Source organism: Moschus berezovskii, chromosome 24 (genome assembly GCF_049115385.1).
Source record: "Moschus berezovskii isolate FMDL1 chromosome 24, NW_MosBer_1.0, whole genome shotgun sequence".
Classification (NCBI taxonomy): Eukaryota; Metazoa; Chordata; class Mammalia; order Artiodactyla; family Moschidae; genus Moschus; species Moschus berezovskii.
The window spans coordinates 44,936,465-44,961,159 of NC_142483.1; the positions used below are offsets into that span (position 1 = coordinate 44,936,465).

At 41.8% G+C, this 24,695-nt stretch overlaps 2 protein-coding genes across 5 annotated transcripts; both read right to left on the bottom strand.

The window, feature by feature from the left end:
* Positions 1-159: 159 nt before the first annotated feature.
* On the bottom strand, positions 160-6,138 carry ZNF501 (zinc finger protein 501). The gene is given in 3 exon segments (XM_088831981.1): positions 160-1,304; positions 1,307-1,922; positions 1,924-6,138. Coding segments are annotated over 3 exon segments (810 nt in total). The 5' UTR covers positions 1,966-6,138; the 3' UTR covers positions 160-1,152.
* Positions 6,139-6,536: 398 nt separating this feature from the next.
* Positions 6,537-24,166, bottom strand: ZNF502 (zinc finger protein 502). Of its 4 annotated transcripts, none has more exons than XM_088831979.1 (3): positions 24,032-24,166; positions 16,975-17,087; positions 6,537-16,483 (listed from the first exon to the last, which is right to left on the bottom strand). In XM_088831979.1, exons 2-3 carry the CDS (start codon positions 17,027-17,029, stop codon positions 14,931-14,933), a joined length of 1,608 nt encoding a protein of 535 aa, XP_088688105.1. In that variant the 5' UTR covers positions 17,030-17,087; positions 24,032-24,166; the 3' UTR covers positions 6,537-14,930. The 4 variants fall into 4 exon arrangements, with proteins under 4 accessions (XP_088688105.1, XP_088688104.1, XP_088688103.1 ...); XM_088831978.1 differs by having other exon boundaries at positions 23,956-24,091; XM_088831977.1 differs by lacking the exon at positions 24,032-24,166 and adding an exon at positions 23,449-23,583.
* Between the last annotated feature and the right edge of the window lie 529 nt (positions 24,167-24,695).

Here is a 24,695-nt window from a genome sequence, read left to right on the forward strand (position 1 = left end):
AGCATATAATTTTAATTTTCCACTCTTATAATTATGTTTCAATAAGTATACACTACTGTAAGTTGAAAAAAATAACCCCTTTTTTTTCTTTATTGGTTTTTCACAATTTTTGCATCTTACATAATGGAAAGGTTCAGTGATGGAAAATTAACTGCAAGTTTGGTACTATCAAAACCAGGATCTAGACTGAAATTCAACTCTAACATTACCTATTTGACTTCAAGGAAATCAAGTTCCTTTCTCTTTTTTCTTGACTCTGGAATTTGGAAAATAGCTCCTACTTTTCTTACAAGGGTACATTTCAGTGTCAGATATGCTTGTTTACATTGAGCACATTGCATGAAGCACAATCAAAAGTATCCTTTTATTTCTTTGCTTCTTTTGAGCTTTAAGAAGCCATTCATTGTGTGAGGCACTCCCATCCACATACCTGTGTATCTACAGTATTCTTTCCTGGAGACTCCCACAGACAGAGACTGGCAGGCTGCAGTCCACAGGTTTGTGAAGTCGGACACGACTGAAGCAACTTAGCACAGCATGCAATGGATCTAAAAGTCTACATAAAGCTCTTCAGAGTACCCAAAATGTTCACTCAAGTCCCAGTAATTTCTTCCTTCTCTGATTAAATTTGAATATTTTTCAAGGAGAAACTGGTCTTAAATGTGTTCTCCTATTTAAATCTTCACATCATAGCTTAAATAGCCTTCTGTAAATTAAGTATGAAATCACAATCCAATTAAAGAATATTCTTTAGAAAAAGTACATTATGGAACCAAAAGAAAAGATGTTGAACTTTGTTTTCAATAACAAGATTTATTAACTTCTGGAACATCTATCATTCAAAATCAACTAATGGCAGTTAGTTATTATATACAATTCATTTTATTCTCAAGATAACCGTAGTATCATCATTATTTTTTAGGGGGGATGGGAAAAACTGAGACTCAGACAGGTAAGGTCAGACACCCATTAAGTAGCAGAGAAGCCATCAAACTCAAGACTGTCTAGTTCTATTTTCTTAACTTTTAGGACACAATTGCCTCTTGTGCAACACACGAAATATTCATTCCAGCCAAAGACTGAATCCTAATCTCCTAAGAATTTTGAAAACAAAAATTTGTTTTCATATTTCACCCTGGTTGTATCTCGAGTTTATTCTCCAGCATGAAGTCTCTGATGTTGCACAAGTGCTGAGCTGTGCCTGAAGGATTTCCCACAGTCAGCACACTCGTAAGGTTTCTCTCCAGTGTGAATTCTGTAATGTTCACTAAGGTGTGCTTGCTTGCGGAAGGTTTTTTCACACTACACTTATAAAGTTTCTCTCCAGTGTGAGTCCTCTCGTGTTCAAATAGCGAAGAGTTCTGAGTGAAAGCTTTACCACATTTGGTACATGTACAGGGCTTCTCTCCTGAGTGGATCCTCCAATGCTGCATGAGGCATGCACTCTGATTAAAGGCTTTCCCACAGTCACTACACTTATAAGGTCTATCTCCAGAATGACTTCTCTGATGACGAGTAAGGCATATACTCTGACTGAAGGCTTTGCCACACTCACTACATTTATAGGGTTTCTCTCCAGTGTGAACTTGCAGATGTTTAATAAGGGATGGACTCTGACAAAAGGCTTTGCCACATTCACTGCATTTATATGGTTTTTCCCCAGTATGAATTCTCAGATGCTGGATGAGGACTGCTTTTGTTTGAAAAGCTTTCTCACATTCATTACATTTATAAGGTTTCTCTCCTGTATGAATCTGAAGATGTTGAGTAAAATTTGACTGTTTACAGAAACAAGTTCCACATTCAGTCCATACATAGGGCTTCTCTCCTGTGTGAATCCTCTCATGCTGGGTAAGAGATGATCTCTGAGTAAAACACTTTCCACATTCACTACATTCTGAAGGTTTCTTCTGCCTGTTAAAATCTCTGATGTTTCATGTGCAGTGAAATCTGGCTGGAACTCATGCTGTCTGTAACAATAAAAGGACATCTGTCTGATAGGCTCCAGTTTACAAGAAATTTTCTGTCAAATTCATAATATTTACAAGGAACTTTCTCAAAGATGATTATCTTTAGAGTAACACTGCTCTCCTGTTAAAGGGCTGTGTGCATGTGGTGTCCTCCCAGTCATTCCTCACAATTTCCCCTCCCAGTCCTTGTTCAGCATGCATCTTCAACTTCTCCTAATGCAAACCTCTGACGACCAGGCTCTCTAATCTTCCACATCTTTTCAAGTCATTTAACACTGTGCCATCAGGCTTGGTTTTCTCACCTGAAAAAAATCCACAAAGGAAAATAGCCTACGTGCAGAACAGAGGACCTGCATTGTAGAGCCCTGATTTTTATCCTCCTGTCAATAACAGAGGAAGATTACAATGTTGGGGGGAAAGATTAGAATAGGTGATTGGCAGAGATTAAGTAATGACAGGTCTTGGGAAATCTATAAACTTCCCTATTGTGATTTATTCTGAAACACACAAATACTAAAACCTGATCCAGTAATTTAGGATTATCCAGGCTGATAAATAGAACAATAAGATACTAATATGGGGTAACTTAAGTGTTGGGGAAAATTACTACTCACCTAGTCTCTAGTCCTCAAAAAATGGGTGAAAATTAATGATATTTCCTTTGGTTGCCTATAAGTAGTATCTTCACAGACTAGTGATAACTGAAGAGTTTCTCTGTCAAGATTTCAAAGGTGATCCAGGCTGTAACGTTTGCTAGGTCCATCTCACCAATCCTTCCCTATTCACTCACCTTAATCGTGTTTCTTTGGACCTCTCTCTCTCCAAAACATTCAGCATCCATTGCTCTCCCCCTACATACAGCTGGGAAATCTCACAGGTTTGGAAACTAAGCTCTGCTCAATGAAAGAAACTAATATACCACTGTTTTGTTTACAGAAAAATAAGAGTAACTTCACTACAGCCAGGATCTGACCCTCACCTTTGAAGCCAAAAAAATTCTTCATTATTTGACATGTACTAATCAAATTCACAAGGAGAATGATGTAGCAAACACAAAGTCACTTTACTAGTTTACAGTGAAAATTTTTTATGCTTAACATCCAGCTGGTTAACACATTCTCCCCACTATAGAAAAACTGTATGACAACCAAATTGTTGTCATCAGGACACGCCTCAGGAAGCACAGAAGTGGAGAAAGAGTGGACTACTTAGACAATCTTAACAGCATCAAACTGAATCTGATGTACTCATAAAGCTGCAGAATCAGAGAACAAATGTTCAGGCACCCCACCATCAGAGCAATCTCTTCTCTAGATGGTCTGGAGACACAAACACATTCTTATTTCCTGAGGCCACCTTCTATTTTAATTATACAAGTTACACATGAATGTATCCTCACTTTAAAATATTATAATAACATGAAGGTATATAGGATAAAACTGTAATTTGTATAACCACCACCACCCCACTCTACCAGAACAAACCCATCTCCTTCCCAGAGATCATTTGGAGTATATACTTTCAGTCTTTTTTCTACATATTTTTTACACATATAGCATTGGATTTTTTACATAAATAAAATCGTTCTATAGATGCTGCTATGCAATTTGATGCTTTTTTAACTAAGGAATGTGTCTTTGAGATCATATCATGTTGATACATACAGATCTACTGGGGCTGAGAGTCAACTGGCATAGACTGGTATATCTGCACAAATGGTTTACAGTCATAATCTCCAATATATACAAATGGATCATGCAGTTCTATGTCAAAAAAATCAAAAAATAGGCAGAAGATCTAAATAGACATTTCTTCAAAGAAGAATTACAGATGGACAATAAGTACATGAAAAGATCTCAACATCACTAATTAGAGAAACCAAATCAAAACTACAATGATGAGGTATAGCCTCATATTGGTCAGAATGGTCATCATCAAAATACAATTAATGCTGGAGAGGGTGTGGAGAAAAGGGTGCCTTCCTATACTGTTGGTGAGAATGGAAATTGGTAACAGCCACTATGAAGAACAGTAGGGAAGTTTCTTAAAGAACTAAATGTAGACCTATCATATGATCCAGCAATCTCACTCTTGGGTATATCCAGAGAAAGCCATAATCGGAAAAGATACATACACTCCAGTGTTCACTGCAGCACAATTTACAATAGCCAAGACATGGAAGCAACCTAAATGTCCATCAACAGAAGAATGGATAAAGAAGATATGATACATATATACAGTGGAATATTACTCAGTCCTAAAAGAGAACAAAATAATTCCTTTTGCAGTAACATGTTTGGACTTAAAGATGAACTAAGTGAAGTAAAGTAGACAGAGAAAGACAAATACCATATGATATCACTCATATGTGGACTCTAATTTTAAAAAATGATACAAATGAACTTATTTACAAAACAGAAACAGACTTACAGATTTTGAAAACAGATGTATGGTTACCAAAAGGGAAAGTGGGCAGACGGGATAAATCAGGAGCTTGGAATTAACATACACACACTACTATTTATAAGATTGATAACCAACAAAGACCTACTCTACAGCACAGGGAATTCTATTAAGTATTCTTTGGTAACCTATATGAGAAAAGAATCTGAAAAAGACTGAATATATGTATATGTATAACTGAATATCTTTGCTGTACACCTGAAATTAATATAACATTGTAAGTCAACTATCATACAATAATTTTTTTTAATGATTTATGGTCAGAGACTGATCTGATTGGGCAGTCTTGTACCACAATGGTTGTTAATAAAGTGACTATTTTGTGAGTTTATCTTTATATGCCGTATAAACTTCCATTATGGACATACTATACACAAAAATAAACTCTTAAGTGGTTCACACAGCTAAATAGAAAACCAAAACTCTAAGCACATCTTTATTTGCTCTAATTTTATTGTCCCCAAATAAATTATTTTCTTAATTATATAGAATGAAACAGATCATAAAAAATGATTAGACCAAAAATGAAATTACTAAAAAACCATCCAGAAGAAACTGTTGATATTTTTCTTCTAGGATCTCTCAGTGCACACACAGACACATATGTATACATGTATTATGTGTACATGTTAGACTAGAATGAATTCTTCAGGAAATACATAGTCATATCTATTCACAGAGTTCCCATTACCTAAAAATCCAGTTCACCTAGTACTATTCTTACTGAGTTTAACAGATACCCAGGCTCCACATTGCCTTCTGATGACCAATAACAATAGTTGTGATTACTCTAGCTCTTGTTCCAAACGAGGCTAGGAACCCATTGCATACCCTCTGGGGAAACATTTAATTCACCTTTACAATGTGTCTTCCAATAATTTACTATCAGTTTCTTTTTATTTACTTATTTGGCTGTGCCATATCTAAGCTTTGGCATGTGGGATCTTGAGCTGTGGCATGGAAACTCTTAGTTGCACTATGTGAGATCTATTTCCTTGACCAGGAATGGAACCTGGGCCCCCTGCATTGGGAACGAAGCGTCTTAGCCACTGGACCAACCAGGGATGTCCTTACTATCAGTTTCTGACCACTGCGTGATTAGACCATCAGACTTAGCAATTCAGTGAGTGGTTTCAGGGTGTTCCACCTGACTTCGGTTTAAGTATACATGATAAGAAATTACTGCACACTCTGATCTATCCTGTAACCAATTACTCTAGAGCCTTCTTTCACAACAAGCCACTTGCACTCTGACTTGAGTAAGATGGTCCCATTTCTGGAGAGTTCTATGTTTTCAGTCTGAAAGGTCTAGGTTTAGTGGTCATTGGTGGTTGCCACCTTAAATCTGCCTAATGATGGCCCATAACACTCCCATAACAACCCATCCTGGGCTCTAGTTAGATTTCACTTACCCAGAGACAAGTTGTTAGGAACGCAAACCACACTGGTTTGCCTCCTGAACACACTTGCCATGAGGAAGAGTAGTAATCTGAGGTGCACAGGGAGGAGAAAGACCACCCATAAACTATTAGCTTACTTTACTTCCTTCATACTCAGATTCAGAGGAATCCAGGAATAGCCCATCCATACCCAAATGACCATTTTAAGTCTGAATGAAAGCATGTCGTTCTCCTGGGAGAGTATCACTAATGACGAAAAGTTAGGGAGAGGTGACAATGCACAAAAAAAGAGGGCTGGTGCTCTTAAGGACCAAGCATCCTGGGGTAAAATTTCTCCACCAGGAATAAGATTGGAGCCCACCAACCCCCCCACCCCATACACACACTCCAAACCTAATGGAGAAGCCACTGATTTCAAAAATCAAAGACTGTGGGGCAATAGTGAACGGCAATGAGACAAGCGCTAGACTGAGTCAAAATGTCTGGGTTCTAGTCTCTGCTGTTCCACTCTCTCATTCGGTAACCTGAAACAAGTCACTCAGCTTCAATTGTGATTTCATTTGTTTTTAATCTGTGAAATGAAAAATTAGATTTTTTTTAATCTGTGAAAAAAAAAATATTTAAACCTTCCTCAACATTTTGTGATCCTTTGACTCCAAAGATAGATGGGGAAAAAGCAAAAATCTCAAATCCTTTCAGTCCCTCTTTGATTGAAGCTGGTTATTCATTTATACGAAAAGTACTAAGTGAGCAGCCACTATTTGTCAAGCAGTGAGATGGCCTCTTGTTAAGAATAAGTTGAGGGACTTCCCTCCAGCCCAGTGGTTAAGACTCTGGGCTTCCACAGCAGGGAGCAAGGGTGTGATCCCTGCTCAGGGAACTAAGAGCCTGCATGCTGCCTGGCATGGCCAAAATAAATAAATAAGCTAAGTGTGATAGGGCCCACATGGGGTATCATTGATAAGATGGCTCGTTATGTCAACCTCGAAAACCGATAATAAATCAGGTGATCTGTGAGACTGACCAAATTGCTCAAATGGCATCCTGTTATCTCACTGGTGCCTATCTTCTCAAAGCTGTGAGACCACCAGATTCCAGATCTCTGACTGCATGACATCCCTTCAGAGAACTTTTCATTGGTGGGGTATAAGAAAGACTCCATCAGAAAGAATGCTGGTTCTCCTTAAAAGCCAGTCATCCTCTCTTTTCCCTCTAATAAATCTCTTTTTCTTGCCTGACTGCCCGGCTTGCTTCTTTTTCTCTGCACTTGTCTTACAAAGTGAACAACAGGGCAACACCCCAGCACTTGAGTCTCTCACAATCAGAGGCTGATGAATTTCAGGAAAATAAGACAGTCCCAGTGTGAAGCAGAATCTCCCAACAAAAGATAGGGGGAGCCTATTGGAAGATGTTAGGGACCTCTCCTAAGAGGAAAGGTTTTAGGAACCCCTATGAGGCAACGGCAAGCCACTCCAGTACTCTTGCCTGGAAAATCCCATGGATGGAGGAGCCTGGTAGGCTGCAGTCCTTGGGGTCGCTAAGGGTCGGACACGACTGAGCGACTTCACTTTCACTTTTCACTTTCACACATTGGAGAAGGAAATGGCAACCCACTCCAGTGTTCTTGCCTGGAGAATCCCAGGGACGGGGGAGCCTGGTGGGCTTCTGTCTATGGGGTCACACAGAGTCGGATACGACTGAAGTGACTTAGCAGCAGCATGAATAAAAAGTAAAGAATACTGTATCAAAAGACAGTGACAGAGTTTCCAGTCTAATCTGTCCCAATCCACTAGCACCTCTTGACACAAGCATTTCTAATTAGATTAAATCACACCTCTAAAGAATTTTAAAATTCAGGTCAAGTATGAAGCACATTTCTTCCTCTAGAAAAGTTTTCTTCACCTTTCCAAGGCACTTTCTCAACATTCTAAAAGAATGTCACACGTATCTACTGTGGTACTTTCCATTCTGTGTTTAACACTGATTACATTCCATCTCCCTCCACTAAACTTTGAAGATAAGTATATAACATGAGCTCGAAGCTGGCAGTCTCTTGGGTTTGAATCCACGTTCCATCAGTTATTAGCCAATAAGCGGTATTGTGTAAGTTACTTTACCTTTTCTGTGTTTCATTCTTAACAAATGTTAAATGGAGCTGATAATTACCTTCATAGGGTTGTGATGATGTATAAATGAATTAATGCATGGACCGTATTTAGAATAATACCGGCTGATAAGCATACAATACATAGTACCTGCTGTTAAAATATTGAGTCTGGATGTCTTCACACAGCACCTACCCTGTTGCTATTAGGAATAAAAACGTAATGAAAGGAAAGAGATAACTTGCACATTTACTTATTCAACCTGCACAACTTTGTGAAGTGGCAAAATGAGGGATAGTATTCGTTTCTCGGACACAGAAAACGGAGTTCGCTCACTCAAGTACAAATAAGTGAAACCCAGACTCTGGTACAGCCTTCCCTCCCTCCCTCTCCAAGGGAGCCGGTCCCAACCCCCCGGCCTGTGTTCCAAAGGCCTGGCTCGCCCGGAAAGAGGCGTTGAGGCCAGCTCAACTGCTGGGACCAGCCGCAGCCGGGGACGGCCAAGTCTGCTCACCAAGCGGACCGCGAGGCACCGCCCGCCGCACTTCTGCGCCCTCTGGCGTGTGCGGGTTCCCAGGCAGCCGGCAGGTCCTCCCGCTCTCCGGCCCAGCCTGACGCCAACAATACGCGCCGCGCCAGCAAATGCAGCCGTCTCCTCCTTGGCGAGCCGCCGGGCTTCCTCTCCCGCCCCAAAACAGTCGCAAACGAACCTCAGTATACCTCTTCCCCGGATAAGGATGCTGAAGTCAAGTGAGAGTAGGGGTTGTCCCCGGGAACTCATACCCCAGGTTAATTCACCCGGCAATCGGACCACATTTATCTTTCCCAAAATTCTGTTCCAGTTCACCATCCTTTGAAGGTTTTCTGAAAGTTTCCCTAAACCTGGCTTCAACCTTCCTGCTGCTGCTAACTCGCTTCGGCCTCAACTGTCAGATAATTGGTCTCCTCATAGGAACCAAAAACACCCTACTGCTTCCAGCTGTTTGATCAACAATTGGTCAAAAGACAAGAGCTCTGCTTTGCGTTGAAGTCCCAGGTTCTCACTGTGTGAACCTGGGCAAGTTACCCCTCTGTAAAGATATTAATTTCAAAGATACCAAATTTGATAGTGTTGCTGCCAGGATTAGATGAAGTTAATCTGTGTAATTTACCAAGAATTTCTGGTACTTAAAAATGGTCAATAATGTTTGCGGAACATTACCATGCTCCCCAAATCCCAGCTCCAAGCCCCATTGACTGCAATGACTTACAGGACTTTCCTGCCTTCGAGGCAGCACCCCTGTCCCCCTTCTGAGAAACTTGAGAGCTTGCTGATCTTCATTCAGGCAGTATTTGCATATTCCAGGAATGAAGCTATGGGCAGCAGGGCCCCTGACCCACTTCCAGGCATTTCCAATGTTCTGCAAGCTCAGGAAAATAGGGCTGTCACCCAGGTTCGATTCCTGGGTGGGGAAGATTCCCTGGAAGGGGAATGGCAACCCACTCCAGTGTTCTTGCCTGGAGAATACCACTGACAGAGGAGACTGGCAGGCTACGGTTCATGAGGTCGCAAAGAGTCTGACACAACTGAGCAACTAACACTTCTTAACATCATATCCCTAGTGTGCCGTAGTAGACTTTCAGGAAGCACTTGAGTGAATGAGATGCAACAAAGTTATCTGCTCAAACTTCCAGATGGACAATACTGTAATTAGCCTCCAATTAAAATAAATTTTTAAAAATTCCCAGATGGACCATTTTCACAAAACGGAGTCCATTGATGATGCTGAAAACAGAAGTGGAAATGCCAGACTGAAACCATCGCTATCTTCAGCTAAAAGGGGACCCTTTTCAGAACTGTTAGCTGACAGACCAGAGAACAACATTGGGCTTGCCTTTTTACCCAGTGTCTCAGCCTCACAATTCTTTTGAATTAGATAGCATCTTCTTCCTTCATAGCCCTAACATTCCACGTGCCAGAGATCCTAATCCTACACATTTTTTCCCTTTTAGACGTCAAAGAATCTCTTATCAAGGGGCTCTGCTGGGTGGAAACTAACCCTGCAGTGGGGTGCCCTAGGCAGAGCAGGTTACTAGAAACAGGAATCTGGGGCTTAGCTGCAATTTGTGATGAGCTTCTTCAATGAGAGGTGGAAAATGGATTGGAGGAATGGGCACCAAAAAATCCCACTGAACTAAGATGACCTTAGCCCTGCTCAAGCAGCTGCAAGAAAGTGAAACTAGAGCTACCGGGGGTCTAGACTAGATTTCTGCATGATGTAGGGAAAAAGATGGGGTTAAAATGCAGAATCAACTTATTTCTCCTCCTCACTTACATGCAATAAGGTCTTACTCTACAGGCCAAAAAGCTTCTTGATCTAAAGTGAGCTTCTCCCTTTCTCAGAATTAGGGCATAACAGACACAAGGAAAGAGGCATCATGGAGCAGAGGTACAACCAATGAAGAGAAATCAGAGGGAAAAGCAAGGACACTGGACTTTCAATTTCACCTGAGAATAGCTGTGTGACCTCAGGCAAGTTCAACCATCCTTCTGTCTTCCCTTCTCTCCTTTTGTGGATCTCCTGCGGTCTCATCTCATGTTCTTCTAAAGTCACAAATTACATTTTGATGCACTGAATATAAGCAACACATTCTAATTCTTCATCATTCCAGAGCCCCAAGAAAAGCCATGAGTTCAGGAAGGGCTTCCATGTTTGGGTTTTCAAGCTCAACTACTCTCCTGCCAAGCCAGCATCACTGCTCAGCTTGTCTCTCACTGCAAGGATATTCCAGTTGACATAGCTGCACTTCTACACCTGCATGCATTTTCCTCTTCCTGTTGACCATGACATCAGTATGTCTGAAAACACTTTTGTAAACTATAATGGGACATTTAAATGCCTTATTTGTAACAGAAACACCGCCCCCCAAATTTTTTGCTACATATTACTTTTGCTTACGAGATCCTCTCTGTATCAGTGTGGACCACACACTCTGTACCATGGGGGAAGTTTCAGAATTCTTACTTCTGGCAAACACTTCATGACATACTCTTGTATTCACTGTACCTTTCTGATAGTAACTGTGGACTTAAGTCACAACCTGCATTTGGGCATGGAGAATTGTCTGACTCAATTTTAATTGAGCTCAATAGGTATTTACTGAGCACCTACTAAAGGCCAGAGACTGTGGATACAAAGATGAATAAATTTCACATGGCTCCTGCCCTGATGGAGCTGACAGTGAGAAGAGAAAGATTTGTAAACTAGCCATTATGAACTGAAGTGAAAGTCGCTCAGTCGTGTCTGACTCTTTGCAACCCCATGGACTGTTCAGTCCATGGAATTCTCCAGGCCAGAATATTGAAGTGGGTAGCCATTCCCTTCTCCAGGGGATCTTCCCAACCCAGGGATCAAACCCAGGTCTCCTGCATTGCAGGCAGATTCTTTGCCAGCTGAGCCACAAGGGAAGCCCAAGAATACTGGAGTGGGTAGCCTATCCCTTCTCCAGTGGATCTTCCTGACCCAGGAATTGAACTGGGGTCTCCTGCGTTGCAGGTGGATTCTTTACCAACTGAGCTATCAGGGAAGTCCTCTAAATAACATTTCTATATTTTCCTTAGATTGCAAGTGTTGCCTTTGGACTTTTTCTGTACCTAAGAAACTCTAGTTGGTCAACCAGGCCACCAGGAAGGTGTTTGTGCAATGATACAGGAGTTGAGTAGTATGAAGATTTTGGGACTGTTGGGCCAGATAAAGAGCCAGGCTTGGGTAGGACATAGGCTGCCCCACGGCTTCCCTGTCCAACTCTTTGCAACCCCATGGACTATACAGCCCGTGGAATTCTCCAGGCCAGAATACTGGAGTGGGCCTTTCCCTTCTCCAGCCTTTCCTAACCCAGGGATCAAACCAGGTCTCCCACATTGCAGGCAGATTCTTTGCCAGCTGAGCTGCAAGGGAAGCCCAAGAATACTGGAGTGGATAGCCTATCCCTTCTCCAGTGATCTTCCTGACCCAGGGATTGAACTGAGGTCTCCTGCATTGCAGGTAGGTTCTTTACCAACTGAGCTATCAGCCATTATAACCTGATACATAAAATGATGAAGTAAAAAAATACAGAAATACATGTGTCATCAGAGACAGCTTTGAAGAGTTGTTGCCCGAGTACATTCACAAGTGACAAATGAGAGCCTCCCAAGCAAGCAGAAGCAGGGAAGGGAAGCAGGCGATAGCAAGAGAATGTGCAAAGGTGCCAAACTAGAGTCCAATGATGAGTCACAGGAATTTGCACTATGGAGCAGAACATGCAAGGAATGCCCTCTGAAATGATGAAGCAGGAGCGGGCCAGATGAGGAGACTCAGGTACCCCTGGAGGCTAACACTTTATTCAGAGAGAGAACCACAGAGCTGCCACAGTGTGTCTTGCAAAGACCATCCAGAAGACACGTGAAAGATGGCCCAGTGGTACAAGAAACTGCAAGACTGGTTGGGAAAATGGGAAAAAAAGCCTAGGAAATAAATCAGGGAGCTTGGATAAAGCACCATCAGTGGGGGTGGCTTCCTAGTTTAGGAGTTATAAGTCAATTGGATATAGTGGTTGATTTGGATATGCTGAGGGAAGGCTGAGGAAGAAGCTAGACTTGAGGCCACGCTGGAGTGACTTAATACATGGTGGGCCAGCAACTGACACAAAGTCAGGAGTAAATATCTGCGTGTGTGAGAATATGGGATGAGGGTAAAGCTGATGAGCTCTTTTTCTTTCTGCTTCTCCAGGAAGTAAAAATGGTACCAGACTCTCAGCCTGAAGATTAAAATCTCGGTTTGTCCATTCCATTTTAGAAAGCCTTTCTCACAACTGAGGCATCCTTCACCCTTAAGGTTTTCCGACTTCTTTCTCAAGAAAACTCTCCCTTTCCTCTCTAACCTCCAGTCAAGACTCCAAAGACAGTAACACAAATATCACTCTAAATGTCAAGAAGTTCCTGGTAAGCAGAGTTTGATTAAAATATACTAACTCAACAAATAAACATTTACTGAGCATTTACTATGTGCAAGCAATGAATGTTTTAGTGTTTGAAAAAAATACAGACATTTGCTTTCTGTAGACTTTTTTCCATGAACATAAAATACAGTTTTCCTGGGTTATTTTTTCCCCTAAGACATTAATTTACTCAATTATGAACTGCCCTATGGCAGGCTTGAGAACATTATCTTTATAGCTGGAGAGGGAAAAGTACGTTATTTCTGTCACATTCCTATTATTGGTAGGTAACAGCTCAAACTAATGCTTGTAAGACAGTTGCTGTGGAAAAAAAAAAAATTAATGCTGAGTTCCAAATAACCATTCCAGAATTAACTTACTTTAGTTGTGTTTAATGGTCATATTTTTTTTAAAACTATATAAACTTCAGAGCATAGAAAACTATTTCAAATACCAGTCAAAGGCTATCCTCTTATAATATTCCACAGCTGACTCTCTGGGTTGCAACTAAGAACAAGAAAGAGAATGGAGAATTAAAGGGGAAACATGCCCTTCTTTTCACTCAAAAAATAAAATGCCATCAGTCATGGCATTTGATTTTCAGAGTTGAAAAATAGGTAATTCTCTTTAGAATTCTTTCCAAATGCATCCCATGAGAAGTGTTTCCTTCGATAGCTCTAGATCTCAAAGAATGATAAACATCCTGGAATAAGAAAGTCCCAGTAAAAGAAAACATCTGACTCTCATGAATCTATGATTATCTCCAGTGCCGGGACTTCCCTGATAGCCCAGTGATTAAGACTCCACGCTTCCGCTGCAACGGGCACGGGTTTGATCTTGGTCAGGAAACTCGGATTCCTTTGTGCCAAGTGGCACAGTCAAAACAAAGCAAAAAACAAACCTCCAATGTCGTGATTACACAAAACCTAGCCTTCTCCAATACAGTGACTTTATCACTGAAGCTTTCTCTCTTAAGGACTGGTCCACCAAAGCCCAAGTCCAGCCAACCTGAAAGGGGCTGCCTTCCTTTATCATTAATGCTTCCTCACCCCAAGAGCTAACAAACCAAGTCCCAAGCTGATCCTAGCGGGCTCCTACTCCCTGGTGCCTGTGTACTAGTTGCCCAGCCAAACTGATAAGGACAGGAATATGCCCTAGTCCAGGTCAGGAATATGTGGGTGGCTTGCTCAGTCACAGGCAAGCTTCCTGTTCTGAGGCCTCTTACCACTGGTAACCCAGCAAAAACCATTTCCTTTCTGGGGAAGCCAATAATTCCACAGGGATAGAAGATAGGTCTTCCTCTCTGTGACTCTCTGAGCAGATCTGACTTCTTCCCACAAACTGACAGCATTTGAGAAAAGCTTTGACTTATTTCCTTCTTAGCCCCAAGAGACCCTCCAGCTTTAAAGGATTGGGAAAGATCTCCCTCACTCTGATAAAAAGACTTCACCATTCCTGTAGCAATCAGCCCAGTTCTTGCCATATATCCTGATATTTCTTGAATAAATGAATGAATAAGGATTCTGTTTTCGTTTGTCTAACCTTCATGGGACCATGTCCACAGATGGGCAGCCTTCCCACAGTAGCCACCTCAGTCATTTGGAAGCTATCCAGCACCACCTCAGAACAGCTGTCACTTTCACATTGAGCATCAGTTTGGAAAAGCCACCCAGCCTAGTGAGCAGTGAACACAGGTGACAAGTTAGGGAGGTAAGGCAGGAGTGTAATCAGGGAAACACAGTGTTAACTTAATGAATGGCACCTCCAGCTATCAGAGTACCCTACGGAGAGGAATGGCAAGGAGGCAAGATTTCTCTGAAAAGTAGGAACTTCCTTCCTATCCTGTATTCCCAGATGTCCACCTGGAGTAGGCTCTGCATTCTCCAAATTCCCACCTCCATGTCTGGAAATATTCTTCTGAGTGTGGTGTCCAAGGCTCCTTTATCCTTCCCTCTAGGAACTCTTCCTGTGCCTCTCCCTTGGGCCAGATTCCTAGCACTCTCCCTAGAGAAACCGTCACATGAATGCCACGTTTATTCAGCACTGTGCAGTTTCTGATGTCTGAAAAGGACTGAACTATGTCTGAAGAATTTTCCACATTCAACACACTCGTAAGGCTTCTCCCCAGTGTGAATCCTGTAATGTTCACTGAGGTGTGCATACTTGCGGAAGGTTTTCTCACACTCACTACATTTGTAGAGCTTCTCACCAGTGTGAGTTCTGTGATGTTCAGTAAGAGATGTGTTGTGAGCAAAGGCTTTCCCACATTCTTGACATTGATAGGGCTTCTCTCCGGTATGAATCCTCATGTGCTGGGTGAGGCAGGTGTTCTGGTTAAAGCCCTTCCCACACTCGCTGCATTTATAGGGTTTTTCTCCAGTGTGACTTCTCTGATGCCGAACAAGGCAAATGCCCTGAATGAAGGCTTTACCGCATTCGCCGCATTTGTAGGGCCTTTCTCCTGTGTGGATTCTCTGGTGTTTAGTGAGTGGGGTGCTCTGCGCAAACGCTTTGCCACATTCCTTACATTGATAGGGTTTTTCTCCAGTGTGAATTCGCTGGTGTTTAACAAGGGATGGGCTCTGACAAAAGGTTTTCCCACAGTCCTTACATTTATAGGGTTTCTCTCCAGTATGAATTCTCTGATGCTGAGAGAGGTTTGCCTTTGTATGGAAAGTTTTCCCACACTCGTCACATTTATACGGTTTTTCCCCAGTGTGAATTCTCTGATGCTGTGTAAGATTTGAGTGTTTGCGAAAAGAAGAGCCACATTCGTTGCATAAATAAGGTCTCTCACCAGTGTGAATTCTCTGATGATGAGTGAGGTGTGTGTTCTGACTGAAGGCCTTCCCACATCTATCACACCGGTAAGGTTTCTCTCCAGTATGAGTTCTCTGGTGTTCGGTGAGATGCGAATGATTGCGGAAGGCATTCCCACATGCGTTACACCTATACGGTTTCTCTCCAGTGTGGATTCTCTGATGCTGAGTGAGAAACGACCGACATCTGAATGCTTTCCCACACTGCTCACACTCATACGGCTTCACTCCAGTGTGGATTCTTTCATGTCGAATAAGGAACGAGCTGCGACTGAACCTTTTCCCACATTCCTCACACGTGTAGGGGCGTGTGTGAGTCCTCTGATGCTGCGTAAAGGATGAGCGCTGAGTAAAGGTTTTCCCACATTCACCACATTTCCAAGATTTTTTCTGTGTAGAGAGGGTCAAACATTTACTTTGGCCTGAAATCTCATTGGTGTCTCTGCTACTTGTCTCCCATTTATGTAGGCTCTCTTCCGTAGAAACCCTGAGATGTGTAACAAGACTTGAGGTCAAAAGCAAGCTTCTCTCAAAATGATATTCTGGGCTAATCATTTCTGGAGGTGCTTCTTTATGGATAAAAGTTATTGCTCCAAAACCTTCTCGGAAAAAGCGTGGTCCAGGAGCCTCTCTGGGAGGGTTTTCCTTCATGTCCTCACATATATGTTTTTCTTCAAATGTAGACTCCTCTCGGGATCTCTTTGATGCTACCCCAGGCAACTCAATATCAGTGCCATCCTGCTCTGGAGCAGGCTTGTTCATCCAACCTGAAAAAAACCACCACAGTGAATGTCTCCTGTGTAGGGCAGAGTGCAAGTCCCTTAACTTAGAGGGACCTCATTTTGACAGGTCTCAATACTGGCCTATGAGTAAGGGTCAATAAGAGCAAGTGAGCACGTAATTCAGAGTTATAAGCGGTGGAACAGATCTGCACCAGGGTAACGTGATAATCATTAATGAGAAATGGGCAGCTGCAGACACAAGGAAGTGAGGCAATCAGAGACAAGGGAGATAAAAGGAAAAAGACAAATAACAGACTAAGATTAGGGCAAAACGGTGGGAGAATATAAACGAGCCAAATAGTGGGAATGAGATCAAATGAGTACCAGGGAAAAGCTGGCCCCAAGAGATTTCACTCACATTCATCCCAACATCCCAAAAGAGAGGGCAATTTTCTCTTTTGAGCTTCATTCAGTTTCTCTTTGAAAATTTCCAAAGCCCTCCTATTTCTTCCACTGGTGAACACTTGCTCACTCACCTGGACAAATCTCTCTTCCAATCTCTCTCTCTTCAGCTCCTTGCATATTCAACATCCACAAACCTTCTCTTTGCTTTGATTGTAAAAGACTTCAAGGCTGGAAAAGTGGAGCCCTGCTCATAGAGGAAAAAAAGGTGGGGGAGGGGATATCACTGTCCCAGTAAACAGAAAAATGAGAAAGAGCTGTTTTCTGAGGATACTGTCTGATAACGCACACAAAACCTGTCAGGATAGCAATATGCCTGCATCACCAAGTGTTAGGGATGGCTTCCAGCTTTCTGGATTCACAAACTCCATCTGTCAGCTGTTAAAGTGACAGCAAGACAGACTAACATATTAGGAAATACTCAAGCACTTGATAAATACATCAGAATGTTATTTATAAAGGTAAAAATAACTATGAATGGGAATACACATGTCAATTAGTCCACTCTTTCCATTATACAATAATCTAAAGAAAAGGCAATTAATAAATCAAAATTTAAGTGGGGGAAATGGCCTCATTGCAAGGCTAATGCATTACGTCTGATCCACCCACCTCCCCTATATGTCGAGGAGCTGGATAGTAGTTAGGGATTTCTCTTTATTTGAAACAACATAGAGATACACTTAGTTTTCTGAATGTTGAACTTTAAGCCAACTTTTTCACTCTCTGGATGGCATCACCGACTTGATGGACATGACTCTGAGTGAACTGTGGGAGTTGGTGATGGACAGGGAGGTCTGGCATGCTGTGATTCATGGGGTCGCATAGAGTTGGACGCGACTGAGCTGAACTGAGCTGTACTGAGCTGAACTGAACTGAACTGAGAGATACACTGATTGTCCTTTCTTCAAGATGTCTTATCAGTGAAAATTTTTTTCTTCGGGCACAACTCAATATAAGACTGCAGGCTGCAGTTAAAAGAAAACACTCTGTGAAATAATTTTTGACTTATAAAGGGTTGCAAAAATAGTAGAGTTTCTGGTTTTTGCAAAGTCAAAATTGTAACTGTTCATCAAAAAATATCTCTCCATATAACCTTGAAGTGAGAAGTAAAACTGGAAACATCTCAAGAAAAACAGAAGGCAGAGAGATGGTTTATCATAATCAAGACCTCAAAAAACATGAAAGAATAGGATGTCTGGTGAAGTAATTAATAAGACCAGCTCTGTGGCCTTCTCATCAAGGTCTGTGCCTCAGTGTTGAGTTTTAGAGGTTTAGGAGGATTCTAGGTGGGATTTCCTGATCCTCTTCCATAACAGGGACATAACGTGGACCCACTGCAGAATCCTACAGATATTCATGAGGTAGAGTGGGGTCTGGGTATAATCAGAGCTAGAAAGTGCAGAAAAAGTCAGACATGACCCTGCCCACCCAGAGCTTACATCACAGCTCAACAAAGAAATTACACCAGTAGTTGCAAATAAGGGGATTAAAAAAGCAGAAATATTGGGCACTGTGGAATGTAGAGTAGAGGGGACCTAATCTAACCTGGGAAAGAAAGCCTCGCTGAAGAAGAGATAAGCAAGGATTAGATGGGTGAAGAGGGAAAAGAAGATATCAAGAGAAGTGAAATGGAATATATAAAAGGAATCAAGCCCCATGTTTCAGAAGAATGAACAAGATCTAGTAAGGCCAAAGTATGAAACACTAGAAATAAGCCATGAAGCCTGAGGCAAGTAAATACAATCCTGCAGGTCATTTTAAGGAATTAACCCTAAACTGAGCAGAAAGCCACAAAAATGACCGGAAAAGGTTTGAAAAAAAGATGTAACATGATTAGATCTGCTATTACACACACACATCCTTTTGTCCATAGTACAAGAGAAGTCTGTACAGGGGTGAAAGGTAGGAGGCAAGGTGAAGGCTGGAGTACCCCTGAGAGGTTGTTTCAGCAGTCCAATAAGGGGACTGGGCTGACGGAGAGAAAACAACAGGACAAGAGGAATATTAGAGGGAGATGTAAGGAGAAAAAGTTTATGATAATTTGCAGGTTTGAAGCTTGAGTGATGACAGTAACCTTTAATGAGAATGGGAACACTGGTTTGGGAGGGAAAAGATACATTCAGTTTGAAATATCAGGCATACATGGATATTAGAGAAGAGAGGTATGGGCAGAAAAGTTATATCTAGAATTTTTGTCATAAAGAGAGTAATTGAAATTCTCGGGGTAACAGATAAAATCATCAAGAGTATATAGCTAGGGGATCTCCCCAGCAGTTCAGTGGTTAAGACTCTGCCATTCCAATGCAGGGAGTGGGGGTTCAATCCCTGGTGGGGGAACTAAGATTCTGCATACTGTGTGGCACAGCTTTAAAAAAAAGAGAGAGAGAGCGTAACTAGGAAAACTTAATGGTGAGTTTACACATTTACAAGGAAGTTAAACTCTGGCTTTTGACTTTATAGACTCTTAATCCCCTAAACCTGGTTCCAAATAGGAAAAGGAGTACATCAAGGTTGTATATTGTCACCCTGCTTATTTAACTTATATGCAGAGTACATCATGAGGAACACTGGGCTGGAAGAAGCACCAGCTGGAATCAAGATTGCCGGGAGAAATATCAATAACCTCAGATATGCAGATGACACCACCCTTATGGCAGAAAGTGAAGAGGAACTCAAAAGCCTCTTGATGAAAGTGAAAGAGGAGAGTGAAAAGGTTGGCTTGAAGCTCAACATTCAGAAAACAAAGATCATGGCATCTGGTCCCTTCACTTCATGGGAAATAGATGGAAAAACAGTGGAAACAGTGTCAGACTTTATTTTTTTGGGCTCCAAAATCACTGCGGATGCTGATTGCAGCCATGAAATTAAAAGACGCTTACTCCTTGGAAGGAAAGTTATGACCAACCTTGATAGCATATTAAAAAGCAGAGACATTACTTTGCCAACAAAGGTCCGTCTAGTCAAGGCTATGGTTTTTCCCATGGTCATGTATGGACGTGAGAGTTGGACTGTGAAGAAAGCTGATCGCCGAAGAATTGATGCTTTTGAACTGTGGTGTTGGAGAAGACTCTTGAGAGTCCCTTGGACTGTAAGGAGATCCAACCAGTCCATTCTAAAGGAGATCAATCCTGGGTGTTCATTGGAAGGACTGATGCTAAAGCTGAAACTGCAATACTTTGGCCAGCTCATGCGACGAGCTAACTCAATGGAAAAGAGTCTGATGCTTGGAAGGATTGGGGGCAGGAGGAGAAGGGGATGACAGAGAATGAGATGGCTGGATGGCATCACCGACTTGATGGACATGAGTTTGAGTGAGCTCCGGGATTTGGTGATGGACAGGGAGGCCTGGCATGCTGTGATTCATGGGGTCGCAAAGAGTCGGACACAACTGAGCGACTGAACTGAACTGAATCCCCTAAGAGAAATATGTAAAATAATTTAATATGATACAAATTGGCATTTCTAATCATAAAAAATCAATTTCTCCCAAATTATGCTGACATTGTTTATCTGGAAAAAACACTTAGTGAGATTCCTATTTCATACCACATACCAAAATAAATACATTTTTTTAAACCCTTTACTCAATTTAAAACAAATCTAAACTGAGTAAAGGGTTAAAAAAATGTATTTTTTAAATTTACACATCAAAAGAGCAGATGGACCTGATAAATAAAAAGATTCTTATTAATGAGTAAAGAAAAAAGATGAACTGACAGAAAAATGGGTAGTATAACAAATACTCCAAGAATTACAAAAAGCCAATAAACATATCAAAACAAAGCTCCACCTCCATGGTAATCAAACAGAGAACTGAAAGAATAAAGAATTAATTTTTATATCAAATTGGAAATTTTCTCTTTAATGCTAAAACTCAAAAACTGGCAAAGGTCAGGAAAAGAGCCTCTCACACACAACCGGTGGGAATGTAACCTGGTACCATCTTTCTAGAGATAATCTAGTTATATATATTAGGTCTTAAAGTTGTATGCTGAGTGGCAATTGGGACACCATGATCACCATTTTGTAGGTACAGGAACTCAGAACAAAATTCTCAGTCTATACTATATACACCTGCAATGTATCTCAGAAGATCCTCAAATTTTTCAGTATGTCATAATTTCAGATACAAATGTAGCATCATATATGTATGTTAAAATATTTCCTCAATTATTTATATTCTGCCTTATTTTTTAAAAACTAACTTAAGGAATTCTCTGGTGGTCCAGTGGTTAGTACTCTGCACTTTCACTGCTGAGGGCCTGGCTCAATCCCTGGTTGGGGAACTAAGGTCACAGAAGCTGCACAGCATGGCCTAAATAAATAAATAACTTAAATCTCTCAGAATAGCTATCAATTTGTTAGGGATGATCATCTCTGAGGAATAAGATTATGGTATACTTTTTTCTTTTTTCTGGCTGTACCACGTGGCATGCAGGATCTTCTCCAATAAGGGATTGAACCTTTGGCTCCTGGGTTGGGAGCACAGAGTCTTAACCATTGGACCACCAGAGAAATCTGAAACTTGTTGTCTTAAGGCCTTTCTTTTTGTAATGCTTGAAAGTTTTCCTGTAGAAATAAATAAATAACTCTGTAATCAAAAAAACAAAAAAAACTCTGTAATCAGAGAAAAAAGTGAAAAAATATAATCAGAGATGAGCACAGAGACTTAAGTGCAAGGATCACATTGTTTCTATAATTTTAAGACAATAAAGGCAAGTAAAAATTGATGGTATATCAATATGACAGATTATGAAATTATGAAGACTCATGTTTTCAAAGAATACTCATGAGAATATGAGTTAAATATGTTAAAATGTTTAAATATGTTAAAACAGGAGACTACAAAACACTAAAAACAAAAAATATACACATATATACCAGTACTAAAGTAAGCATTCAATAGACAGAAATAATTATCAACTATACAGATATACACAAAACACACACATAAAAAAGGACAGGGGAGGACCCTCCAAAATGTCAACAACTGATCTCTAGATCATTTAATGGGTTACTTTATTTTGTCCTTTATATTCTTCTACATATTTCATTTTTCCTGCAATAAACATGAATTACTGTTATAATCAGAAAAATATCTTAAAGTGAAAGATCTGGCTCAGAGTTTTAAACCTCCGCAAAACCCCCCCCCCTTTTTTTTAAATGCCACATCTAATGAATATGGTATAGGTATCCCATTCAGAATAAGATCAAAGTGGCAAAGTGGTGTACTGAAACTCAAGAAACTTTGCTCTGCCATAGTCCGTGTGAACAGACTATTTGTCTGAAAAAGGTGACAAATCAGGTAATATTCCAAGTCCTTCCAGCTCCAAGACTCTGTGAAACCCTTGACTAAATGAGTTAATTCACATAAAGCACTTATAAAGATATATGCCACACAGCAAGCACTCAACAGAAGTCCGGAAATATCACATTTAAGAAGGACAAGTCTGTTACATCTACTCTCTAGTTGTGGATCATCTAAGCTGTTTGTCTACATCAAAAGTTAGCAAGCATTGCCTTTGTCGTTTGAAACAGAACTAGACAATATGTAAACAAGTGAGCTTGTTTGTTTCAACATTTTTTTTTTAAACAAAAACAGGTGGTAGACCAAAATTTAGCCCATGGGTCACACTTTGCTGACACCTGGCTTCCAAGTCGGCCAGAATGGAATGCTTACACAAATAAGATAATGTGAAATATCTGTTCATGATTTTAAGATGCTAAAAGGATCAAACTTAATCCAGATTTGGGGAAAACAGGTATATACGCACACACACACTTATATATATCCAATTTCATCTTGCTAAAATTTACAGGGACCTAGCATCCTCCTCCGGAGAAGGCAATGGCAAGCCACTCCAGTGTTCTTGTCTGGAGAATCCCAGGGACGGGGGAGCCTGGTGGGCTTCCGTCTGTGGGGTCACACAAGTCGGATACGACTGAAGTGACTTAGCAGCAGCAGCAGCAGCATCCTCCTCATGTCTTGTAAGGTTTCTCCCTGCTGCCACTTTGCTACTCCTCTAGAAGCGGTTGAAGGATTCTGGGAAGCCAGGTGTTTTTCAAGAACCGAAACCACAATTCCTTACATAAGACCACACTTAAACGTACTGTCTTGTGAAGCCCTTCCTGATTTGCTTGTTGGCCTCAAGTAAAGTATTCCTCCAGGCTGCAACAGCACCCTGGACCTACATTTTCTGCAGCACTGGGTCACTTAATAGCAGTGCGTCCTCGGATAAGTCATCTATTCTCTACGGACCTCGATTTCCTCATTAAAAATTAGATGCTGTGAAGCCTAAATAAATGCACAACTGTTTCAAACAGTGCCTGGTACCCGTTAAGTGCCAAATAAACGCGGTTTAAAATATTATCACAGATCTGCTCACATATATATCTTCCAGTACTACACTGGGAAGCGACTTCCCACTTGGCAAGGCTCCGAGGTCACTCACTCTTGTAGTCCCGCCTCTAAATTCTACGTAATCTTTGGCAAGTAATGGATAGTAAACTTTTGTTGTTAGACATAAACGTTTCAGCGTACATACTGTCAACTGAGCTTTGTAGAGAAAAGAAGGCAGTGACAATTCAACATTAGAGATCAAGAAACCGGTTCGGTATCCCAGGGAATTACAGCTCAGGTCTCCAAACTCTCTCGCTAGTGCGTTTCATACTGTTTGCTTTCTCCTCTTAAGTCCCTTCAAATTTTTTAAGTTTGAGCTGCAGGACTGTTGGGGGAAACAGCTGTACCCAAACGGAGAACTCTTGCCCCCAGGATTTCGTTTCCGAACCCGAGTCCGAGGTATCGGTCATTTCGTTACTCAATCATCATTCACGCCAGCATCTTCTTAGGCGTGTTCTGTGTGCCAGGCCCTGGTGATGCAGTGCTGAAGCTGCAAGCGGGGATGGGCTGCCAGGAGCTCGGGGCCGTCCCGGTACGCAAATATTCGGGGAGAACGAGGCCCGGGCTGGTTTCCACATAAACCAGGGCCGCCGCCACCGCCGAGAGGCGTGCGGTGTCCGTCTTTCCCTTCCCCTGGGTCCCGCCCGCTCACCGTGATGTCCGGGGGCTCCCCACAGGGCAGCGACCACAGTCCGTGAGGTACACGGAGACCCAGGGATTAGAGTCACCTGCCGAGGCCGGAAGAACAGCGGCGCGGCCGGTAGTGCGTCATCAGAGGCCGGCGGCTCCTGTCTGGCGCAGCCCTCGGCTGTCTAGGAATTGAGAGGGGCCTCTCGATAGCGGCCTCGTAGAAGGCTTCCCCGTCGGTTTCCCTCCGAGCCCAGTGGAATGCCTGATGTCCCATGAAAGACTGCCTTGCCTCGGGAAAACTGTAGATGGGGGCGTTAGGGTTGGAAAAAGTACAAGGTGGGTGTCAGAACGGGCCATCTCAGCAAGGGAGTAATAAATTGCATCTGCTACAGAATAGCTCCTGGCACTTCCCTACTGGTCCAGTGGCTAAGACTCCGTCCTCCCATTGCAGGGGGCCCAAGTTCCATCCCTGGTCAGGGAACCAGATCCCACATGCTGCAACTGATCCCGTGTGCTCAACTAAGACCTGTGACAGCCAAATAAGTAGTTGTTTTTTTTTTTTTTAAGTGCTGGCCCTAACTTCTCCCCGTCCCTTGGCTTATAAGCAATGGGGATAGCCCATAAATGCTGGCTCCTTCCTCAGCATAATGGTTCTTTGGACTCTCATCTAACTTTTGGGAACTGAGTTATAACTTCACATCTCCCCTCTCTGACCTGTTTCCTCTCAACAGCCAAGACCTCTCTGCTTCTTACTCTCAAGCT

Coding starts and splice junctions, on each gene's coding strand:
- ZNF502 (XM_088831979.1), bottom strand. CDS start 17,029: ATGTTGAATATGCAAGGAGCTGAAGAGAGAGAGATTGGAAGAGAGATT. Junction 16,484..16,974: donor TGGAAGAGAGATTTGTCCAG/GTGAGTGAGCAA, acceptor GGTTTTTTTCAG/GTTGGATGAACAAGCCTGCT.